We start from the raw sequence: 18,485 nt of genomic DNA on the forward strand, positions 1-18,485 counted from the left end.
CTCCAAAGTTTAAAGTAGGGTCCATCAACCTTTTGATGTGGGCTGGGAATTGAAGCACACAAACCTGAGTGTGTCCTGAAACTGAAGAGTCGGGGGCAGAGGGGAGTGATAATGTTCAGTATTCAAAGTTTCATTTGGTACCCTGAATTTTAGTATTAACCAACTTAACGTGAAATGACAGCCTCTTGCGGTATAGTTATGGATGATCTGTGAGTTGAATCAGTATAATTAAAGTGGAAGTTTCTATTTGGCAGTATAGTACAGTTTTTAGAAACACTGACTCTGGGCCCAAACTGACTGAATTCAAACTCCGGCTTCATCAGTAACTAGATCAATAATGTTGGGCAGGTTGCTTACCCTCTTTGTACTTCAGTTTATCTATCTATAAAATAAATATAATGTTTTAACCTACCCCATTTTGTTTATATAGTATAACCTCATATCCTACGTCATAGGCTAATGCTGTAACCTGTTTCATATCTTTGTTGAAAATACTGAGGATTATGTTTTCTTTAACATACGTAAAGTACCTAGCACAAAGACTGCTCCTACAGGTGTTTGTGATTATCATTGCTGTTACTATTATTATAAAGAGGGAACTTGACCCAACTTTTGTAAGCTGAAAGAAAGGATTTATATAAGATTTGGCTGCAGAGCATGTAGAAGTGCTATATGAGAATAATAACAATAGTAAACATCTTTTATGTTATAAAATTATGGAAACCTTTAAATTATGAAGCTGATGATCTGAATGTACTATCCTGTAATTCCACTATAATCAAATTAATATGACTTGGGCATCAAATAAACAGATTAGTGAATCATGACAATCCGTAAGTCATATTTGTATATTTTAGGGATAAGGGATTATTTCAGTTCATCAGTTGCTAAAGGTACTCATACAGCTGGCTCTCAATCTGGAAGAAAGTTAAGTTGAACTCCTCTCTCATAGCACATTCAAAAGTAAATTCCAGATTAATTAAAGGTTTACAGGTAAAAGTGTTAAGGCATAACATTTTTTGAGGAAATCTAGGAGCTTACATTAACGATCTCTTGATAAGGGTGATCATCTTTAAAAAAAAAACTGAAATCCCAGATGTTGAAAAAAATAGTCAAATTTAGTTATATTAAAGTGAGCATTTTTAGTGTAATAAAGATTTCTGAAATAGAGTCAATAGGTAACAACAAAAAACTAGATTTGGGAAAAAATATTTGCAGCATGTAGAACAAACTGAAGGCTAAACATCTTAATATTCAAAAACTTCTTATAAAGGAATAAGCAAAGTAAATAAGCCATCAGAAAAAAAAAAAATGGGCAAGGGACATGAAGAGGGGATTCAAAGAAGACAATTCACTTAGCTAACAAACTTTAAAAATGCTTAAACTCTCCAGGAATTCGGGAGATACAAATTAACAGTGAGGAGAAGTTACATCCATCAGACTAGGAAAGAAAAGAGCTTCTGGTTGTATTGCTTGAGGGGATTTTTATAAGGCATTATTGAATATTAAAAAGCAAGTGCAGAGAAGGGTTTATATTATGATCTTAATTTTTATAACAGGAAAAATTATGTTTAAAAACCTATGGATAGATGTGTATATACTGTGTATGCATATTTATGTGTTTGTGCATATATAAAAATCATATATATGATTTTATGAACATGGAAAAAATATTAAAATATATGCATTATTTTAACATGGGTTGCCTGGATAAAGCATAAGGAAAAGAGCCAAAGAAAAAGCTAAAAGAGTAATACTCCATTGTGTATATGTACCAAAGCTTTCTTATCCATTCGTCTGCAGATGGACATCTACAGAGTGAAGTAAGACAGAAAGAAACGCACCAATACAGTATACTAACACATATATGGAATTTAGAAAGATGGAAATATAAACCTGTATACGAGACAGCAAAAGAGACACAGTTGTATCGAACAGTCTTTGGGACTTTGTGGGAGAGGGTGAGGGTGGGATGATTTGAGAGAATGACATTGAAACATGTATGTTGTCATATGTGAAACGAATCAGCAGTTCAGGGTCAATGCATGTTACAGGATACTCGGGGCTGGTGTGCGGGGATGACCAAGAGGGAGGATAAAGGGAGGAGGGAGGTGAGAGGGGGGTTCAGGAGGGGGAACTCATGTACACCTGGGGCGAATTCATGTCAATGTATGGCAAAACCAACCAATATAATATTGTAAAATAAAAAAAATAAATAAATAAAATACAAAAAAAAAAAGCTAAAAGAAAAAAGGACCATATAAACAGAATAACTTATTCTTTTAAGGATTTGCTTTATAACATTCTCATGTGACTATTAAAACAGTATGAATTAGTGTGAGTGGAAAAGTGTACAAAGTGTAATGCAATCAGAGTCAGAATATCTAGGCTCGTCTAAGCCCCACTGCTCATTATTCATATGACCATAATTAAATGTTTAAACTCTCTGAGTCTGTTTGTTATTCTTTTAAATGGAAATATTTGAAACCTACTTTATAGAACTTTTATGTGAATTCAATGAGAAAATACATGTGAAAGTAACTGGAATAATGCTTATCCTGTAATAGATGCTCTGGAAATCTCCTGTCTCCCTCTTCCTTTTTTTTTTTAACTTTCTCAATGTGACTATTATTTTGTAGATTATCTGTGACAATTCAAGAAGCCACCCAATTAAGAGCAGAACGAACACATCTGGAGAAACAGACCAGAGCGTTACAAGCAAAGTGCAGTGAATTAGAAGATGAGAAATACGAAGCTATTGTAAGAGCCAGAAATAGCATGCAACTCCTAGAAGAAGCTAACCTTCAAAAAAATCAGGTAAGAAAATTAGTAAGCAAGTTTGTTAAATAATAATAAATATATAATACATAAAACAATGAAATGCTGAACATTCCTCCATGTGACCTGATAGTAAGGGAATCAGTAACTACAGAATTAACACATGAAAATGAAATTGCTACACTCACTATTAGTAGACATACTGCTTTCTTTCTTTCTTTTTTTTTTTATTGGAGGCTAATTATTTTGCAATAGTATATCAGTTGTTTTTGCCATACATTGACATGAATCCGACCCGGGTGTACATGAGTTCCCCTTCTTGACGTTAAGACTTAACATCAAAAAATATGATAGTGTCAGCCCTCTCCTAAAACTTTCATATCAGACTATATCTCCATCCTTGTGTAACTAATCTTCATCCCTGTAGTGTCATACTTAAAAAAAAAAGATCTTTTGAAGCAATTTACTGCAGTATGTATACTCTATATTTTGTTCACTTGAATAAGATGAATCTTATTAATCTTTATTTCCCCTTCATTACCTACGTAATTAATAGAGCAGAAGCTTAATTGACAGGAAGTAAATTTAGTTATGAAGATTTAACTGGAGGCTTCCTGTCACTGTTCTTTATTTTAACCCTCTCACAATTGTGATTACTGTGCTATCATATATCATATCTTTTGGCTTTTACCACTTTCATTTAATGATACTTAGTTTACAGAAGTCACAAAATTTGTTTTTAATGTTTCTGGCTCCCTTACATGAAGTGAAGTGAAGTCACTCAGTGGAGTCCGACTCTTTGCGATCCCATGGACTGTAGCCTACAAGGCTACTTTGTTCATGGAATTTTCCAGGCAAGAGTACTGGAGTGGATTGCCTTTTCCTTCTCCAGGGGATCTTCCCGACCCAGGGACTGAACCCAGGTCTCCCGCATTGCAGGTAGATGCTTTACCGTCTGAGCCACCAGGGATCATTAAATTGTTATCTCATTGAAGTAACGTTTATTGAATACCTAGTACATGTGTAGTACTCCACTGAGAAGTATGCAGAATACAAAGGAAATACTTTGTGTATGTTTTCTTTCTTACATGATAGAGGGTTTTCCAAGAGAACTATTAAAAACAAAACAAGCTGTAAGTTGCGCCTAAAGAAGCTACTAGGAAATAAAAAATAATTATCCAAATCTAAACTGTGGGAATGCTAAAGTGCTTTTTATGTCTTTCAGATAATATTCCCTTCTGTGATCAGAATTCAGTTCAGTCACTCAATTGTACTTGACTCTTAACAACCCCGTGGGCTGTATCATGCCAGGCTTTCCTATCCATCACCAGCTACTAGAGCTCGCTCAAACTCATGTTCATCAAGTCAGTGATGCCATCCAACCATCTCATCCTCTGTGCTCCCCTTCTCCTCCTGCCTTCAGTCTTCCCCAGCATCTGGGTCTTTTCCAATGAGTCAGTTCTTTGTATCAGGTGGCCAGAGTATTAGAGTTTCAGCATCAGTCCTTCCAGTGACTATTCAGAACTGATTTCCTTGAGGATTAACTGGTTTGATCTCCTTGCAGGGCAAGGGACTCTCAAGAGTCTTCTCCAACACCACAGTTCAAAAGCATCAATTCTTCAGTGCTCAGCTTTCTTTATGGTCCAACTCTCACATCCATACTTGACTAGTGGAAAAACCATAGCTTTGACTAGACTGACCTTTGTCAGCAAAGTAATGTTTCTTCTTTTTAATATGCTGTCTAGGTTGATTATAGCTTTTCTTCCAAGGGTCAAGCATCTTTTAATTTCATGACTGCAGTCACCATCTGCAGTGATTTTGGAGCCCCCAAAAATATAGTCTGTCACTGTTTCCATGTTTCCCATCTATTTGTCCTGAAGTGATGGTACTGGATGCCATGGTCTTATTTTTTTGAATGTTGAGTTTTCAGCCAGCTTTTTCACTCTCCTCTTTCATTTTCAAGAGGCTCTTTAGTTTCTTCACTTTCTGCATATCTGAGGTTATTAATATTTCTCCATGCAGTCTTGATTCCAGCTTGTGCTTCATCCAGCCTGGCATTTTACATGATGTTCTCTACACATAAGTTTAATAAGCAGGGTGACAATATACAGCCTTGATATACTTCTTTCCCAGTTTGGAACCAGTCCATTGGTTTTGATCACTGCCTCTTGTACAGTGTCACGAACCTCCATCCATAGTTCATCAGGCACTCTGTCTATCAGATCTAATCCTTTGAATCTTTTTGTCTCTTCCACTGTATAATCGTCAGGGATTTGATATAGGTCATACCTGAATGGTCTAGTGTTTTTCCCTCAGTTCAGATCAGTTCAGTCACTGTCTTGTCTGACTCTTTGCGACCCCATGAATCACAGCACACCAGGACTCCCTGTCCATCACCAGCTCCCAGAGTTCACTCAAACTCACATCCATCGAGTCGGTGATGCCACCCAGCCATCTCATTCTCTGTCGTCCCATCTCCTCCTGCCCCCAATCCCTCCCAGCATCAGTCTTTTCCGGTGAGTCAACTCGTCGAAATGAGGTGGCCAAAGTATTGGAGTTTCAGCTTTAGCATCAGTCCTTCCAATGAACACCCAGGACTGATCTCCTGTAGAATGGACTGGTTGGATCTCCTTGCAGTCCAAGGGACTCTCAAGAGTCTTCTCCAATACCACAGTTCAAAAGCATCAATTCTTCGGTGTTCAGCTTTTGTCACAGTCCAACTCTCACATCCATACATGACCACTGGAAAAACCATAGTCTTGACTAGATGGACCTTGGTTGGCAAAGTAATGTCTCTGCTTTTTAATATGCTATCTAGGTTGGTCATAACTTTCTTTCCAAGGAGTAAGCATCTTTTAATTTCATGGCTGCAGTCACCATCTGCAGTGATTTTGGAACCCCCCAAAATAAAGTCTGTCACTGTTTCCAATGTTTCCCCATCTATTTCTCATGAAGTGATGGGACTGGATGCCATGATCTTAGTTTTCTGAATGTTGAGCTTTAAGCCAACTTTTTCACTCTCCTCTTTCACTTTCATCGAGAGGCTTTATAGTTTCTCTTCACTTTCTGCCATAAGGGTGGTGTCATCTGCATTTCTGAGGTTATTGATATTTCTCATGGCAATCTTGATTCCAGCTTGTGCTTCTTCGAACCCCGTGTTCCTCATGATCTACCTTGCATATAAGTTAAATAGGCAGGGTGACAATATACAGCCTTCACGTACTCCTTTTCCTATTTGGAACCAGTCTGTTGTTCCATGTCCAGTTCTAACTGTTGCTTCCTGACCTGCATACAGGTTTCTCAAGAATTTAAGTCTTAATTTTGCAATAAGGAGTTCATGATCTGAGCTACAATCAGCTCCTGGTTTTGTTTTTGCTGACTATATACAGCTTTTCCATCTTCAGCTGCAAAGAATATCATCAGTCTGATTTTGATATCAACCATCTGTGATGTCGATGTGCAGAGTTATATCTTGTGTTGTTGGAAGAGAGTGTTTGCTACAACCAGTGCGTTCTCTTATCAAAACTCTGTTAGCCTTTGCTCTGCCTCATTTGTGTATTCGAAAGCCAAGCTTGCCTGTTACTCCAGGTATCTATTGACTTCCTACTTTTGCATTCCAGTCCCCTATGATGAAAAGGACGTCTTTTTTTGGTGTTAGTTCTAGAAGTTCTTGTGGATCTTCATAGAACTGGTCAGCTTCAGCTTCTTCAGCGTCAGTGGTTGGGGCATAGATTTGGATTACTATGATGTTGAATGATTTGCCTTGGAAACATGCGGAGGTCATTCTGTGATTTTTGACATTGCACCCAAGCACTACATTCTGGGCTCTTTTATTGACTTATGAGGCCTACTCCATTTCTTCTAAGGGATTCTTGCCCACAGTAGTAGACATAGTGGTCATCTGAGTTCATCAGTAGTCGTCAATGAATGGTGATCTGAGTACTGTCTATTAGAACTGGGATGAAAGGCAGAAAATACACAATATTCTTGGAAATTCCTCTAAACACCTAAGTTAACTAGAAAACTTAAGAGCAGGGTAAAATTATTTATCTTCTCTGAAGCTTGACCATATGAGTGTTCTTAACATCAGATCATAAAGATGATCATTTTGTGTGGAGCACAGTGGACAGAGAAGATAGTACTGATACTCAGTGCTTGTCCCTTAAATTTTCTCAACCGGGTCTCAAGTCTCCAAATTGGACTTGAGTCACAAATTTCATGTTTGTGTCTGCAGTGTGTATTAAGTTCCCTCTTGACTCACTGCTTAACTACCAGAGAGTTCCCTCCTTCAGTTGCTTGTTCCAAGAAGTCAAAAATTCTTTGAACCAGTCATACAAACGGGCATGAAAGACAGCTTTAGCATGGTTTTCTTAGGGTTCTTCCCTTATCCCATTGTCCCATTCTCCCTGACAAGGTTGTTGTATCAGAATAGCTGTGGAAGGAAATATAAGTGGAAGGAAATTTATTAAAAAGAAACTAACAAAAAATAGAGATAGGAATGTGTGTGGTATCTTTGGAAGATAGTGGGGTCAAAACAGAGAACCACTACTCAGTAATGATATTTAATTAAAAAAGGAAAAAAAGATTGACTCAAACCTAAAATTTTAGGAGTTCCAGGCTCAGGAAGATATTTGAACTAGAGATATAAACTTGGGACTTGTCAGTGTATAAATGATATTTAAAACCATGAGTTTGGATTAGACCACTAAGAGATGGATTTGAATAGAGAAAAAGACCAAGAACTAAGTCTTGGGTTGCCCATTAATAAAGAGGTTCAAAAATAATAAAATAAAGAGGTTCAAGGGAAGAGGAATAAACAGCAATGTAGACTAAAAAGGAATAATCAGTGAGTTAAGAGGAAAACCAATATTATGATATGCTAAAAGCAAAGTGAAGAAAGTAAAACACGGAAAAAAAAAAATTTTATCTCAAGTGGTGCTTGACAGATCACATAAGCTAATTACTCAGAGGTGACTCTTGAGTTAGCAGTGTAGAGATGATGGTGAAATTCTGATTAGGGTGAACATAAGAGAAAGTTTTGGAAATGAGCAAGTACAGACTTTAGAAAAGTTTTGTTCCACAAGAAAGCAAAGAAATGGGGTGTGACTGACAACAGATCTAGGATTATAAGAGTATTTTTTTAGGGGAAATGAAAATGATTGGTTGGTTAGAAATATCATTGAGATGAAGTGGGTGGTATCTACAGTGATGGAGTTATGAGGTGACAAGTGACATAATTTGAATAAAACAAAATAGTAGAAAGGAATGGAATAATAAATAAGTAAAATAATAGAAAGGAAAGCCTAAGCGGTTTCTCCAAGAATATAACATTTAAATTTGATTACTTAAATTTGATAAATTTTACATAGGGAATAAAAGAGAAGGAAAATTCAAGCATAATTCTAAATTTCCGTCTGTATGGATCAGAGTGTGATGGTACTGACTGAAATAAATATCAAAGTAGAGTAATAATTTTTTAGTGAGGACAAGATCAGGTGAGGAAGTTAGAGAAAATAAATATCCTTCATAACTTAGACAAGATCTCCACCTGGAGATGTCTCAGGGGTATCAAATAAGATGTATGCTTTCAAGAAAGTGATTAATAGACAGGTTTTTACCTACTTATTGTATAATCTTAATAATGATGTGATCTGTAATGACATCAAGTTATTTTTTGAAGGCTCTGCTCGAGGAGAAGCAAAAACAGGAAGATATAGAGAAAATGAAAGAAACACTTTCTCAGATTGTGCAAGATGCTGCCCTAAGAACCAGGAACGCGGTAAGGAGTTTTAATTATATTTAAAATTCAAAATTTTACAGAATTTCACAGCTTAAGACTAGATACTACCTGAGTTTTTGCCTTATGGACCTAGGTAAGTAACTATCAACTGGTTGTATCAGCTGTACTAAATTTCACATAAAAATTGTCTCATGATGGTAGCCCCTAACATTAGAGCTGGAGTGAAATAGAGGTAGTGGGTAGGGTAAGTGGGAAGGAGAGAGATTTAGACTAGGAATATAGTGAAGATTAACTCACCTTAAGTATAAAGTCTAGAAGAAGGATCAAAAAGAATCTTGGGATCCATAAGAAGCAAAAGAAGAAAACCTCCTGTTATGTGCAGTATCTTAGAACAAGAGTACTAGAGAAATCTGCTTTAATCTCTTATTTCATTGGTAATGAAACTTAAACTCATGAGAGGTTATCGATTCACTCAAAATTATATACTAATTAAAGCCAGAACTTAGATTCATACCTTCTTGCTATACTGAGCCCAGGGCTATTCAGTCACATCATGCTGATACCGTACAGTTTGTGAAATGCATTATTGTTTACAATTCCATTATCAAAACTAAATCTTGTATTTTTGTGTTAAAAGTAATGAGTTGTTTCTTGGTTTGAATTCTGAGCCTTATGAAAGTTAAAACTGCCTTCGAGGGACTTCTCTGGTAGTCCAGTGGCCAGACTGGACTCTGCACTCCCAATGCAGGGGGTCTGGGTTTGATCCCCGGTCTGAGAACTGGATCCCACTTGCCACAAAGAAGACCCAGCACAACCAAATAAATACAAAAAATTTTAAAAAATAAACTATCTTGGAAATATAACTTTGCCTACATATGAAGAAATAGGGAGGATATAATATTTGTCTTTTCCTCTATTATGAATTAATTCATAAGTGGTGAGGGTGAAAAAATTTAAAGTGAGTTTAGGAGTAAGAAACCACAAAAACCCATTTTAAAGACGAAAAAACTGAAAACCAGAGTAGTTAGCTAACTTTCCTAGTGTTCCACCTCTAGAAAGTAGCATAACGGAGATGCAGAAGAGCTCAACTCAATAGCTAGGAGAAATTCTTTACAGTTCATTCTGTACTTTTTTATTTTTAGGAATTTCCAAATCTGTGAAAATGAAAGAATTGTACAATGAACACTTATTTCTCTCTCACCCAGAAAACTTTTAGTGTCTTGCTATGTCCATTCCATGTCTCTTTATGTTCCATACACACTCTTCCCTTTTGTGTCACATTGAGATATAAGCTTCAGGCCTCATGACATTTCATCTTGACATCTGTTTCCTAGACAAAGGGCATTTTGTTACACAACCACAGCAGTATTACCGTATCTTTAAAAAAATCAATATTATTTCAGTCCACACTAAGATATCTCTAAAATATTCTTTAAAGCTGTTTAGATTTTAAAGTTCAGAATCTAATCCATGTTTATGCATCATTGTATTTGACTGCATGTCTCTGTGCCTGCATGCGTGAACAGTTGTGTCCGACTCTTTGCGACCCCATAAACTGTAGCCCTCATGGCTCCTCTGTCCATGGGATTATCCTGACAGGAAAACTGAAGTGGGTTACCATTTCTCCTCCATGGATCTTCCTGATTCAGGGATTGAACTTGTGTCCCCTGCAGCTCTTGCATCGGTGGGCTGATTCTTTGCCACTGAACCACTTAGGAAGCCTACCATGTCTCTGTTCTTGTTAAGTCGTATCTGACTCTTTGAGACCCCATAGACTGCAGCACACCAGGCTTCCCTGTCCTTCACTGTCTCCCGGAATTTGCTCACACTCGTGTCCATTGAGTTGGTGATGCCATCCAACCATCTCATCCTCTGTCACCCTGTTTTCCTCCTGCCCTCAATCTTTCCCAGCGTCAGGATCTTTCCCAGCAAGTCGACTCTTCGCATCAGGTGGCCAAAGTATTGGAGTTTCAGCTTCAGCATCAGTCCTGCCAATGAATATTCAGGGGTTTTTTTCCTTTAGGATTGACTGGTTTGATCTCTTTGCAGCCCAAGGGACTCTCAAGAGTCTTCTCCAGCACCACAGTTCGAAAGCATGAACTATTAAGCGTTCAGCCTTCTTTATGGTCCAGCTCTCACACCTGTACATGAGTACTAGAAAAACCATAGCTTTGGCTCTTTGTTAGCAAAGTGAAGTCTCTGCTTTTAATATGCTGTCTAGGTTTGTCATGGCTTTCTTTCCAAGGAGCAAGCATCTTTTACTTTCATGACTGCAGCCAACCATCCTCAGTGATTTTGGAGCCCAAGAAAGGAAAATCTATCACTATTTCCACTTTTTCTCCATAGTCAGAGCCTTTAGCAGAGTCAGTGAAGCAGAAATACATGTTTTTCCAGAATTCGCTGGCCTTCTCTATGATCCAGTGGACTTTGGCAGTTTGATCTCTGGTTCCTCTGCCTTTTCTAAACCCAGGTTGTACATCTGCAGGTTCTCAGTTCATGTACTGCTGAAGCCTAGCTTGAAGATTCTGAGTGTAACCTTGCTAGCATGTGAATGGAGCACAGTCGTGCTTTAGTTTGAACATTCTTTGGCATTACAATGAAAACTGACCTTTTCCAGTTCTGTGGCCACTGCTGTTTTCCCCATTTGCTGACATATTGAATTCAGTGCTTTAACAACATCATCTTTTAGATTTGAAATAGTTCAGCTGGAATTCCATCACCTCCACTAGCTTTGTTCATAATAATGCTTCCTAAGGCCCACTTGACTTTACACTCCAGGATGTCTGGCTATAGGTGAGTGACCATACCATCATGGTTATCTGGATCATTAAGACTTTTTTGGTATAGTTCTTCTGTGTATTCTTGACACCTCTCCTTAATCTCTAAATCTGCTTCTGTTAGGTCCTTACTGTTTCTGTCCTTTATTGTGCCCATCCTTACATACGATGTTCATTTTGTATCTCTAATTTTCTTGAAGAGATCTCTAGTCTTTCCCATTCTATTGTTTTCCTCCATTTCTTTGCATTGTTCATTTAACAAGGCTTTCTTATCTCTCCTTGCTCTTCACTGGAATTCTGGATTCAGTTGGGTATATCTTTCTCTCTTGCTTTTTGCTTCTCTTCTTTCCTCAGCTATTTGTATAGCCTCCTCATACAACCACTTTGCCTTCTTGCATTAATTTTTCTTTGGGGTTGTTTTGGTCACTGCCTCCTGTACTGTTGCAAACCTCCATCCATAGTTCTTCAGGCACTTCGTCTATGAGATCTAATCCCTTGAATCTATTCATCGTGTCTACTATAAAATCATAAGGGATTTTATTTAGGTCATACCTGAATGGCTAGTGGTTTTTCCTACTTTCTTCCATTTAAGCCTGAATTTTGCAATAAAGCTCCTGATCTTAGCCACAGTCAGCTTCCCATTTTGCTTTTGCTGACCATATAGAGCTTCTCCATCTTCAACTGCAAAGAATATAGTCAGTCTAATTTTGATATTGACCACCTGGTGTTGTCCATATGTAGAATCATCTCTTGTGTTGCTAGAAAAGGGTGAGAGTCCATCTTCTATTAAGCTAGAGACATTAAAGAAATTTGCATAAATGTAAAATAATACCACTTTTCTAAATATTTTTTTTAAAGTATTTTTTTATGTTAACCTGTGATAACTTTAGTTACTTTTACTTATAAGGGATTAATAAGTAAATATTTTGAAATTTTGTTTTCCTTTCTAATATGGTAAATTTTAGTAGAAAGAGAGCTCATTGTAAAAACAAAAATCTTTGTTTTTATAGTATACAAGATTCTTAAGACAGGAAATTTAACAATCACTGTCCTTTAGGATTTATCATCTTGTTCATTTACTTTCACTGTCATGATAAATTCTTGACTCTTCAGTACATTATGTGTTTATCCTTTTTGCCTTAAAAATTATAATTTTATTTTTAATCAAAATTAGTATTATACATGTTTTTATTAGATGTTAATTATTTTTATTGTAGACTTAATTCATAAATATCTTACTTTACAGATTATGAACACAAGAAAACAATATAATGTACAGATTTTTCAACTAACAGAAGAACTTTCAGCCCTTCAAATGGTATGTTAGAAAACTATGTTGACATTTTCTTCTGAATATTGCTTATTTTAAAGGTCAAGATCACATTATTGAGCATCCATTTATTCAGAACATAGTTATTAATGCAGGGACTGAGATAGATGCTAGGAAAAGAATAAAAATCAAGATAAACATACTACCTGCAATCTTGGAACTTATGATCTGATAAGAAAGATGGATGACATTTATCACATTTTACTATGGTTACCTTTTTTGGAAAAGAATGCACCGGGTACTGCTGAAGCATCCAGGGATAGTTCCTGCCGTGTGCTGGGTTCATCTGAGAGGTCAGAAAAAATAAAGTATACCTAGCAGTGGGAAGGAAGAAAGACAGTCTTTCAAAAAGAAATGAGTTCTGGGGGATGAGTAGGCAAAGAAGGAAGAGGAAAGAGTACTTGTGTAACTCAAGGTGGGATTAAATATATAAATTTAACTCGAAGATTTGATGAAGTGGAATTTAATAACTTTGCTCACAGAGGCATAAAAGTAAAACAGTTTCCAGAGATTAGAAAGATTATCATTTCCAGTTCTGCAAACTCATCTTTTCTGAATCTCTATGTCACTTTTAATCTTTCTTACAAAATTTATCAATGAATTATGTCTTGTAATAAGTGTAAGAAATTATATCTGCCTTCTTTTCTATCTCCTTGTCTTCCGTCTTGCTCCCTGCCTCCCCTTCTTTGTATTTCTCCATGAAAGTCTTATCTTTCCAAGTAGCTTGTAAGTACTTCACAGTAGCAGCAAATTCGTATGCTTTATTTTCTCCATTACTTAATACAGTATTTTGCACAATATATTTTCAATAAATAGTTACTGACTAATTGATATTTAAACACCTCTAAAAGAATGATCATATTTTTCTACATTCTAGTCTAGAATTATTTAATAGATATAAACTCTGGAGGGACAAGAACATTATTTCTTTCTATTTAGAAATAGATGCTATATGTAATCTGCAGAGATTTTAAAAATAATTGATAGCTGTGTAACAATCAGAGCTATATAAACTCACTTTAGAGTAAAAAAGAATTATAATTTCAATGTGTCATAAGAGATGCTTCTTAGGATTTATAGTAAAGCATTCATAACTCATAACTAAGTGGATTTTTCTAAAGATATTAAATATTATCTGATGTCATATTGTTTTGGTGAAAAAAACTACTAACTGGAGTTTTTTTAAATGCACCATTTAAAAAGCACTTAGAGGTAGGCTTGAAGTGCATACCTTGGAGGTGTGCTTGAAGTACGACATGTTCAACTACTTTATTTTTTTTTTTGTAATTAATTAATTTTTTATTGGAGGCAAATTATTTTACAATATTATATTGGTTGGTTTTGCCATACATTGACATGAATTCGCCCCGGGTTTACATAAGTTCCCCCTCCTGAACCCCCCTCCCCCCTCCCTCTTCCCTTTATCCTCCCTCTGGGTCATCCCCGCATGCCAGCCCCAAGCATCCTATAATATGCATTGATCCTGAACTAGTGATTCATTTCACATATGACAACATACATGTTTCAATGCCATTCTCCCAAATCATCCCACCCTCACCCTCTCCCACAGAGTCCCAAAGACTGATCTATACATCTGTGTCTCTTTTGCTGTCTCGTATACAGGGTTATCATTTGCATCTTTCTAAATTCCATATATATGCGTTAGTATGCTGTATTGGTGTTTTTCTTTCTGGCTTACTTCACTCTGTATAATAGGCTCCAGTTTCATCCACCTCATTAGAACTGATTCAAATGCATTCTTTTTAATGGCTGAATAATACTCCATTGTGTATATGTACCAAAGCTTTCTTATCCATTCATCTGCAGATGGACATCTAGGTTGCTTCCATGTCCTGGCTATTATAAACAGTGCTGCAGTGAACATTGGAGTACATGTGTCTCTTTCAATTCTGGTTTCCTCAGTGTGTATGCCCAGGAGTGCGATTGCTGGATCATATGGCAGTTCTATTTCCAGTTTTTTGAGGAATCTCCACACTGTTCTCCATAGTGGCTGTACTAGTTTGCATTCCCACCAACAGTGTAAGAGGGTTCCTTTCTCTCCACATCCTCTCCAGCATTTATTGCATGTAGACTTTTGGATAGCAGCCATTCTGACAGGTGTGAAATGGTATCTCATTGTGGTTTTGATTTGCATCTCTCTGATTATGAGGGATGTTGAGCATTTTTTCATGACCCCACAAAAAAAGAAAACTACAGGCCAATATCACTGATGAACATAGATGCAAAAATCCTTAACAAAATTCTAGCAATCAGAATCCAACAACATATTAAGAAGATCATACATCATGACCAAGTGGGCTTTATCCCAGGAATGCAAAGATTCTTCAATATCCGCAAATCAATCAACGTAATACACCACATTAACAAACTGAAAAATAAAAATCATATGATTATCTCAATAGATGCAGAGAAAGCCTTTGACAAAATTCAACATCCATTTATGATAAAAACCCTCCAGAAAGTGGGAATAGAAGGGACATACCTCAACATAATAAAAGCTATATATGACAAACCCACAGCAAACATTATCCTCAATGGTGAAAAACTGAAAGCATTTCCCCTAAAGTCAGGAACAAGACAAGGGTGCCCACTCTCACCACTACTATTCAACATAGTTCTGGAAGTTTTGGCCACAGCAATGAGAGCAGAAAAAGACATAAAAGGAATACAAATTGGAAAAGAAGAAGTAAAACTTTCACTGTTCGCTGATGACATGATCCTCTACACAGAAAACCCTAGAGACTCTACCAGAAAACTACTAGAGCTAATCAATGATTACAGTAACGTTGCAGATAGATATGAACATAGGAGAAATCCCAAATTTCGTACCACAATACTACCTTTTCATAGATTAGCAACTTACTACATGAATGTATCTTACATAGTAAGTTCTCTCTTAATAAAAGATAAATTTAGATTAATTATCTGATTTATTTTAGAAGCTTTAAAAACATTTTTTAAGCTTTTTACTTTGTATTATAGTTTCAGGTGAACAGCAAAAGGACTCAGCCATAATATACTTGTATCCATTCTCTCCCAAACTCCCCTCCCATCTAGGCTGTTACATAACAGTGAGCAGAGTTCCATGTGCTATACAGTAGGTCCTTGTTGGTTATCCATTTTAAGTATAGCAGTGTATGTTGTACTTCTATAAAATATAATTATGATAAAGATAGAGTATTAGCAGTGTGTTGTCAGCAAAGCAGGTTCATTCATAGCATAATGGTAGAAAATAACCATACCCATTCTCAAAAATAGAGAATAGCTGTGAAGAGCCAGTTGTTAGAATGATTGTTCTTAGTTTCAGTCTCATTTGCAAAACTTTAAGCTGTATTGACTATTGATTAGCTTGTTTGATTTTACTGATTAAAATCTTTCAAGCCAGTAACCTGGTACTCTGTGACCACCTGGAAGTGTGGAAAGAAGGGGACACATGTATACTTATGGCTGATTCCTGTTAATTGTGTGGCAAAAACCAATACAATATCATAAAGCAGTTATCCTCCAATTAAAAATTTAAAAAGAACAAACTTTCAAGCCAGAAATGTTTTCTGTTCATGTTAATAAAATGTTTTACCTTATCAGTTTGCTGTTTACAAGTTTTGCAAAAGAAAATTAACCATTCTGGAATTTATATATCCATGCACGTTTTAGTCCAGAGGTCATCTCTGTGGTGGTGTGCCAGGCTAGTTCTGTTAGCTTTTTAAAATATGTGATAAGAGTATATGAAAAGGAAAACTGTAATATGAGAAAGGGGTTTCATTTATTTCTCCCTGGAATCCATCAACCTCTGTATTCCATCTGGTATGTTTACCTAGAACTCCCTGGCTTTCTGTACCAGACTTGATTTCTGAAATCCTGAAATAGGTAGCTTTTGAAGATTGAGCTTTTTAAAAAAAAATAATAATAATGAATATGGTCTTCTTATATAGATAGGGTAAGTGTGATATTTCTGTTATAAACAAATTGTTTTCCTTTTCCATTTTCCCCCATTTTTCTTAAGGTTTAAATAATATGTTTATTTAAAACATGATTTAAATTTATAGGAGTGTGCTGAAAAACAAGATCAAATCGAACGAGCCATCAGGGAGAAAAAAGCAGTGGAAGAAGAACTAGAAAAGGTAAAAAGAAAAAGGAAAAAATAACTACCTAAACCCAACTGCAAATATTCAACATTACTGTCTGCTTTCATCATACTACCTACTAGCAACCCCTATATTATAAGTATTCTCCTGGTGAGTTCTTTTATTTGCTTGGAATATTTTCAGAATCTGCATTTGAATACTGATATTGCCTATATACATTTCTTTATAAGAGTGGCTGCATTTTTTTTAACTTTTTTATGATGTAACGGTATTCCTTGCTTAGACCACATCCCAATATTAAATTTTATCTTTCTTTTTTTAAAATTTCTGCCAATTTTTACTGGGTTTAGGCCGTCTATAAACATAGCAGGTATATATAACCAAAAAGTTATAAATTGCTATGATTTTTACCTTTTAAAAGTACAGACTTTTATTCGTAGTTTGGAGAGAATATTTGCCCAAGTGGCATTTGAGAAAGAATGTTGTAAGAAGTCTATAGTTTAAAATTTACTTCTTACTTAGATAACTTTTTTTTAATTAGCAGTAAATGTTCCACTCTTTTAAAAGACCTTGTGGGGGAAAAGGGTGCTGAATTTGATTCAGCACATACTGTGTTTTAGGTGCTGCATTAGGAACTTTCATAGAGAAGTAACTTGTCCAATGTTTAAAAAAAAAAAAAATGGTAGAGTCAGAGTTTGAGTTCAAATAAGAGCTATATAGCATCCAAAACACGTGATATATCTATATTATTGACATAAAAAGATTATGAGAACATCAGATAGTAAGAGAGTAATTTACAAAGCAGAATATAGTATATAATCCCATTTGTGGGGGAAAAATAAGACATATGCATGTCATGTTCAAGATAGGCTGTTCATGGTCACCCCTTCTGCAAGATTGATCCCTTCTGAGTTCCCCTCTGTTGTGGAATAGGAATAGGTCCCATTTAGATTGCCACCTGCCAGCACGGTTTGGGATGAATTTTTTAATATCACATGGCATAGGTTAAGGAATAGGCTTTATTGGAGAAATGTAAAACCTACGAAACTAAAGGCAACAGGTAAAGAAAAGTCACAGCTTTCTCCTCTTCCACTGTTCTACAGATAGGTATGCTATAGTCAGAATGAATAACCACTGGTTCTGAAGTATAGGTATGTATTTTACTAGCAGGGCATTGACATGCTGATACTGTCCTTTTGTAGAGCAGGAGTAACAAAGCAGTCTGGTCAGTGGGAAAAGACATTGGTTACTTGGCCAAGCAGTCTGGATTTGAAGAGTACCTCTGTGTAGGGTTTGTCTGAAAATGTGAACTGCCTCACATCTGGAGACCTTGCAGTTCGTGGAATATTATAGCCTCATAGATGGAAGCTTAGTCTCATAGGAATCAGAACTTGGCTACAACCACTTCTGCTGGGGAAGGGGAAACCTCCATTTCAGCTAAATCAAGGTCTGGTTAACCTAGAGTGAGATTCTGGAGTCACTTTCAGATAGTTCTTACTGCACCAAAGCATGTGTCTGTACTTTTGAATATAGCAATACAGAATTGTCCTGAAAGTGTTCATCAAAGAATCAAAGTGGTTATCTCCAAGTGGTAACATTTAGAGTATTTTTTAATTTCCACTATTTTCTATTTCTTACTAACATATTAAAACTATTTGAATAGCACAATGAATAACTTTTAAAAATAAGCAATTATTTTGTATGTCAGTTTTCAGCATTTTATTTTAAAAATGTGAGACAACCAAAATTAATTG

General features: G+C 36.1%; 1 protein-coding gene across 1 annotated transcript in view; it reads left to right on the plus strand.

Annotated features, from left to right (window-relative positions):
* SCLT1 (sodium channel and clathrin linker 1) overlaps positions 1-18,485 on the plus strand; it is a 240,923-nt gene that overhangs the window by 136,619 nt on the left and 85,819 nt on the right. The window contains exons 12-15 of the mRNA XM_055405199.2: positions 2,640-2,817; positions 8,459-8,557; positions 12,542-12,613; positions 16,693-16,767. Of these exons, the coding sequence (XP_055261174.2) occupies positions 2,640-2,817; positions 8,459-8,557; positions 12,542-12,613; positions 16,693-16,767 (424 nt within the window). The remainder of the gene's footprint in view (positions 1-2,639; positions 2,818-8,458; positions 8,558-12,541; positions 12,614-16,692; positions 16,768-18,485) is intronic.

Source organism: Moschus berezovskii, chromosome 19, assembly GCF_049115385.1.
Source record: "Moschus berezovskii isolate FMDL1 chromosome 19, NW_MosBer_1.0, whole genome shotgun sequence".
Classification (NCBI taxonomy): domain Eukaryota; kingdom Metazoa; phylum Chordata; class Mammalia; order Artiodactyla; family Moschidae; genus Moschus; species Moschus berezovskii.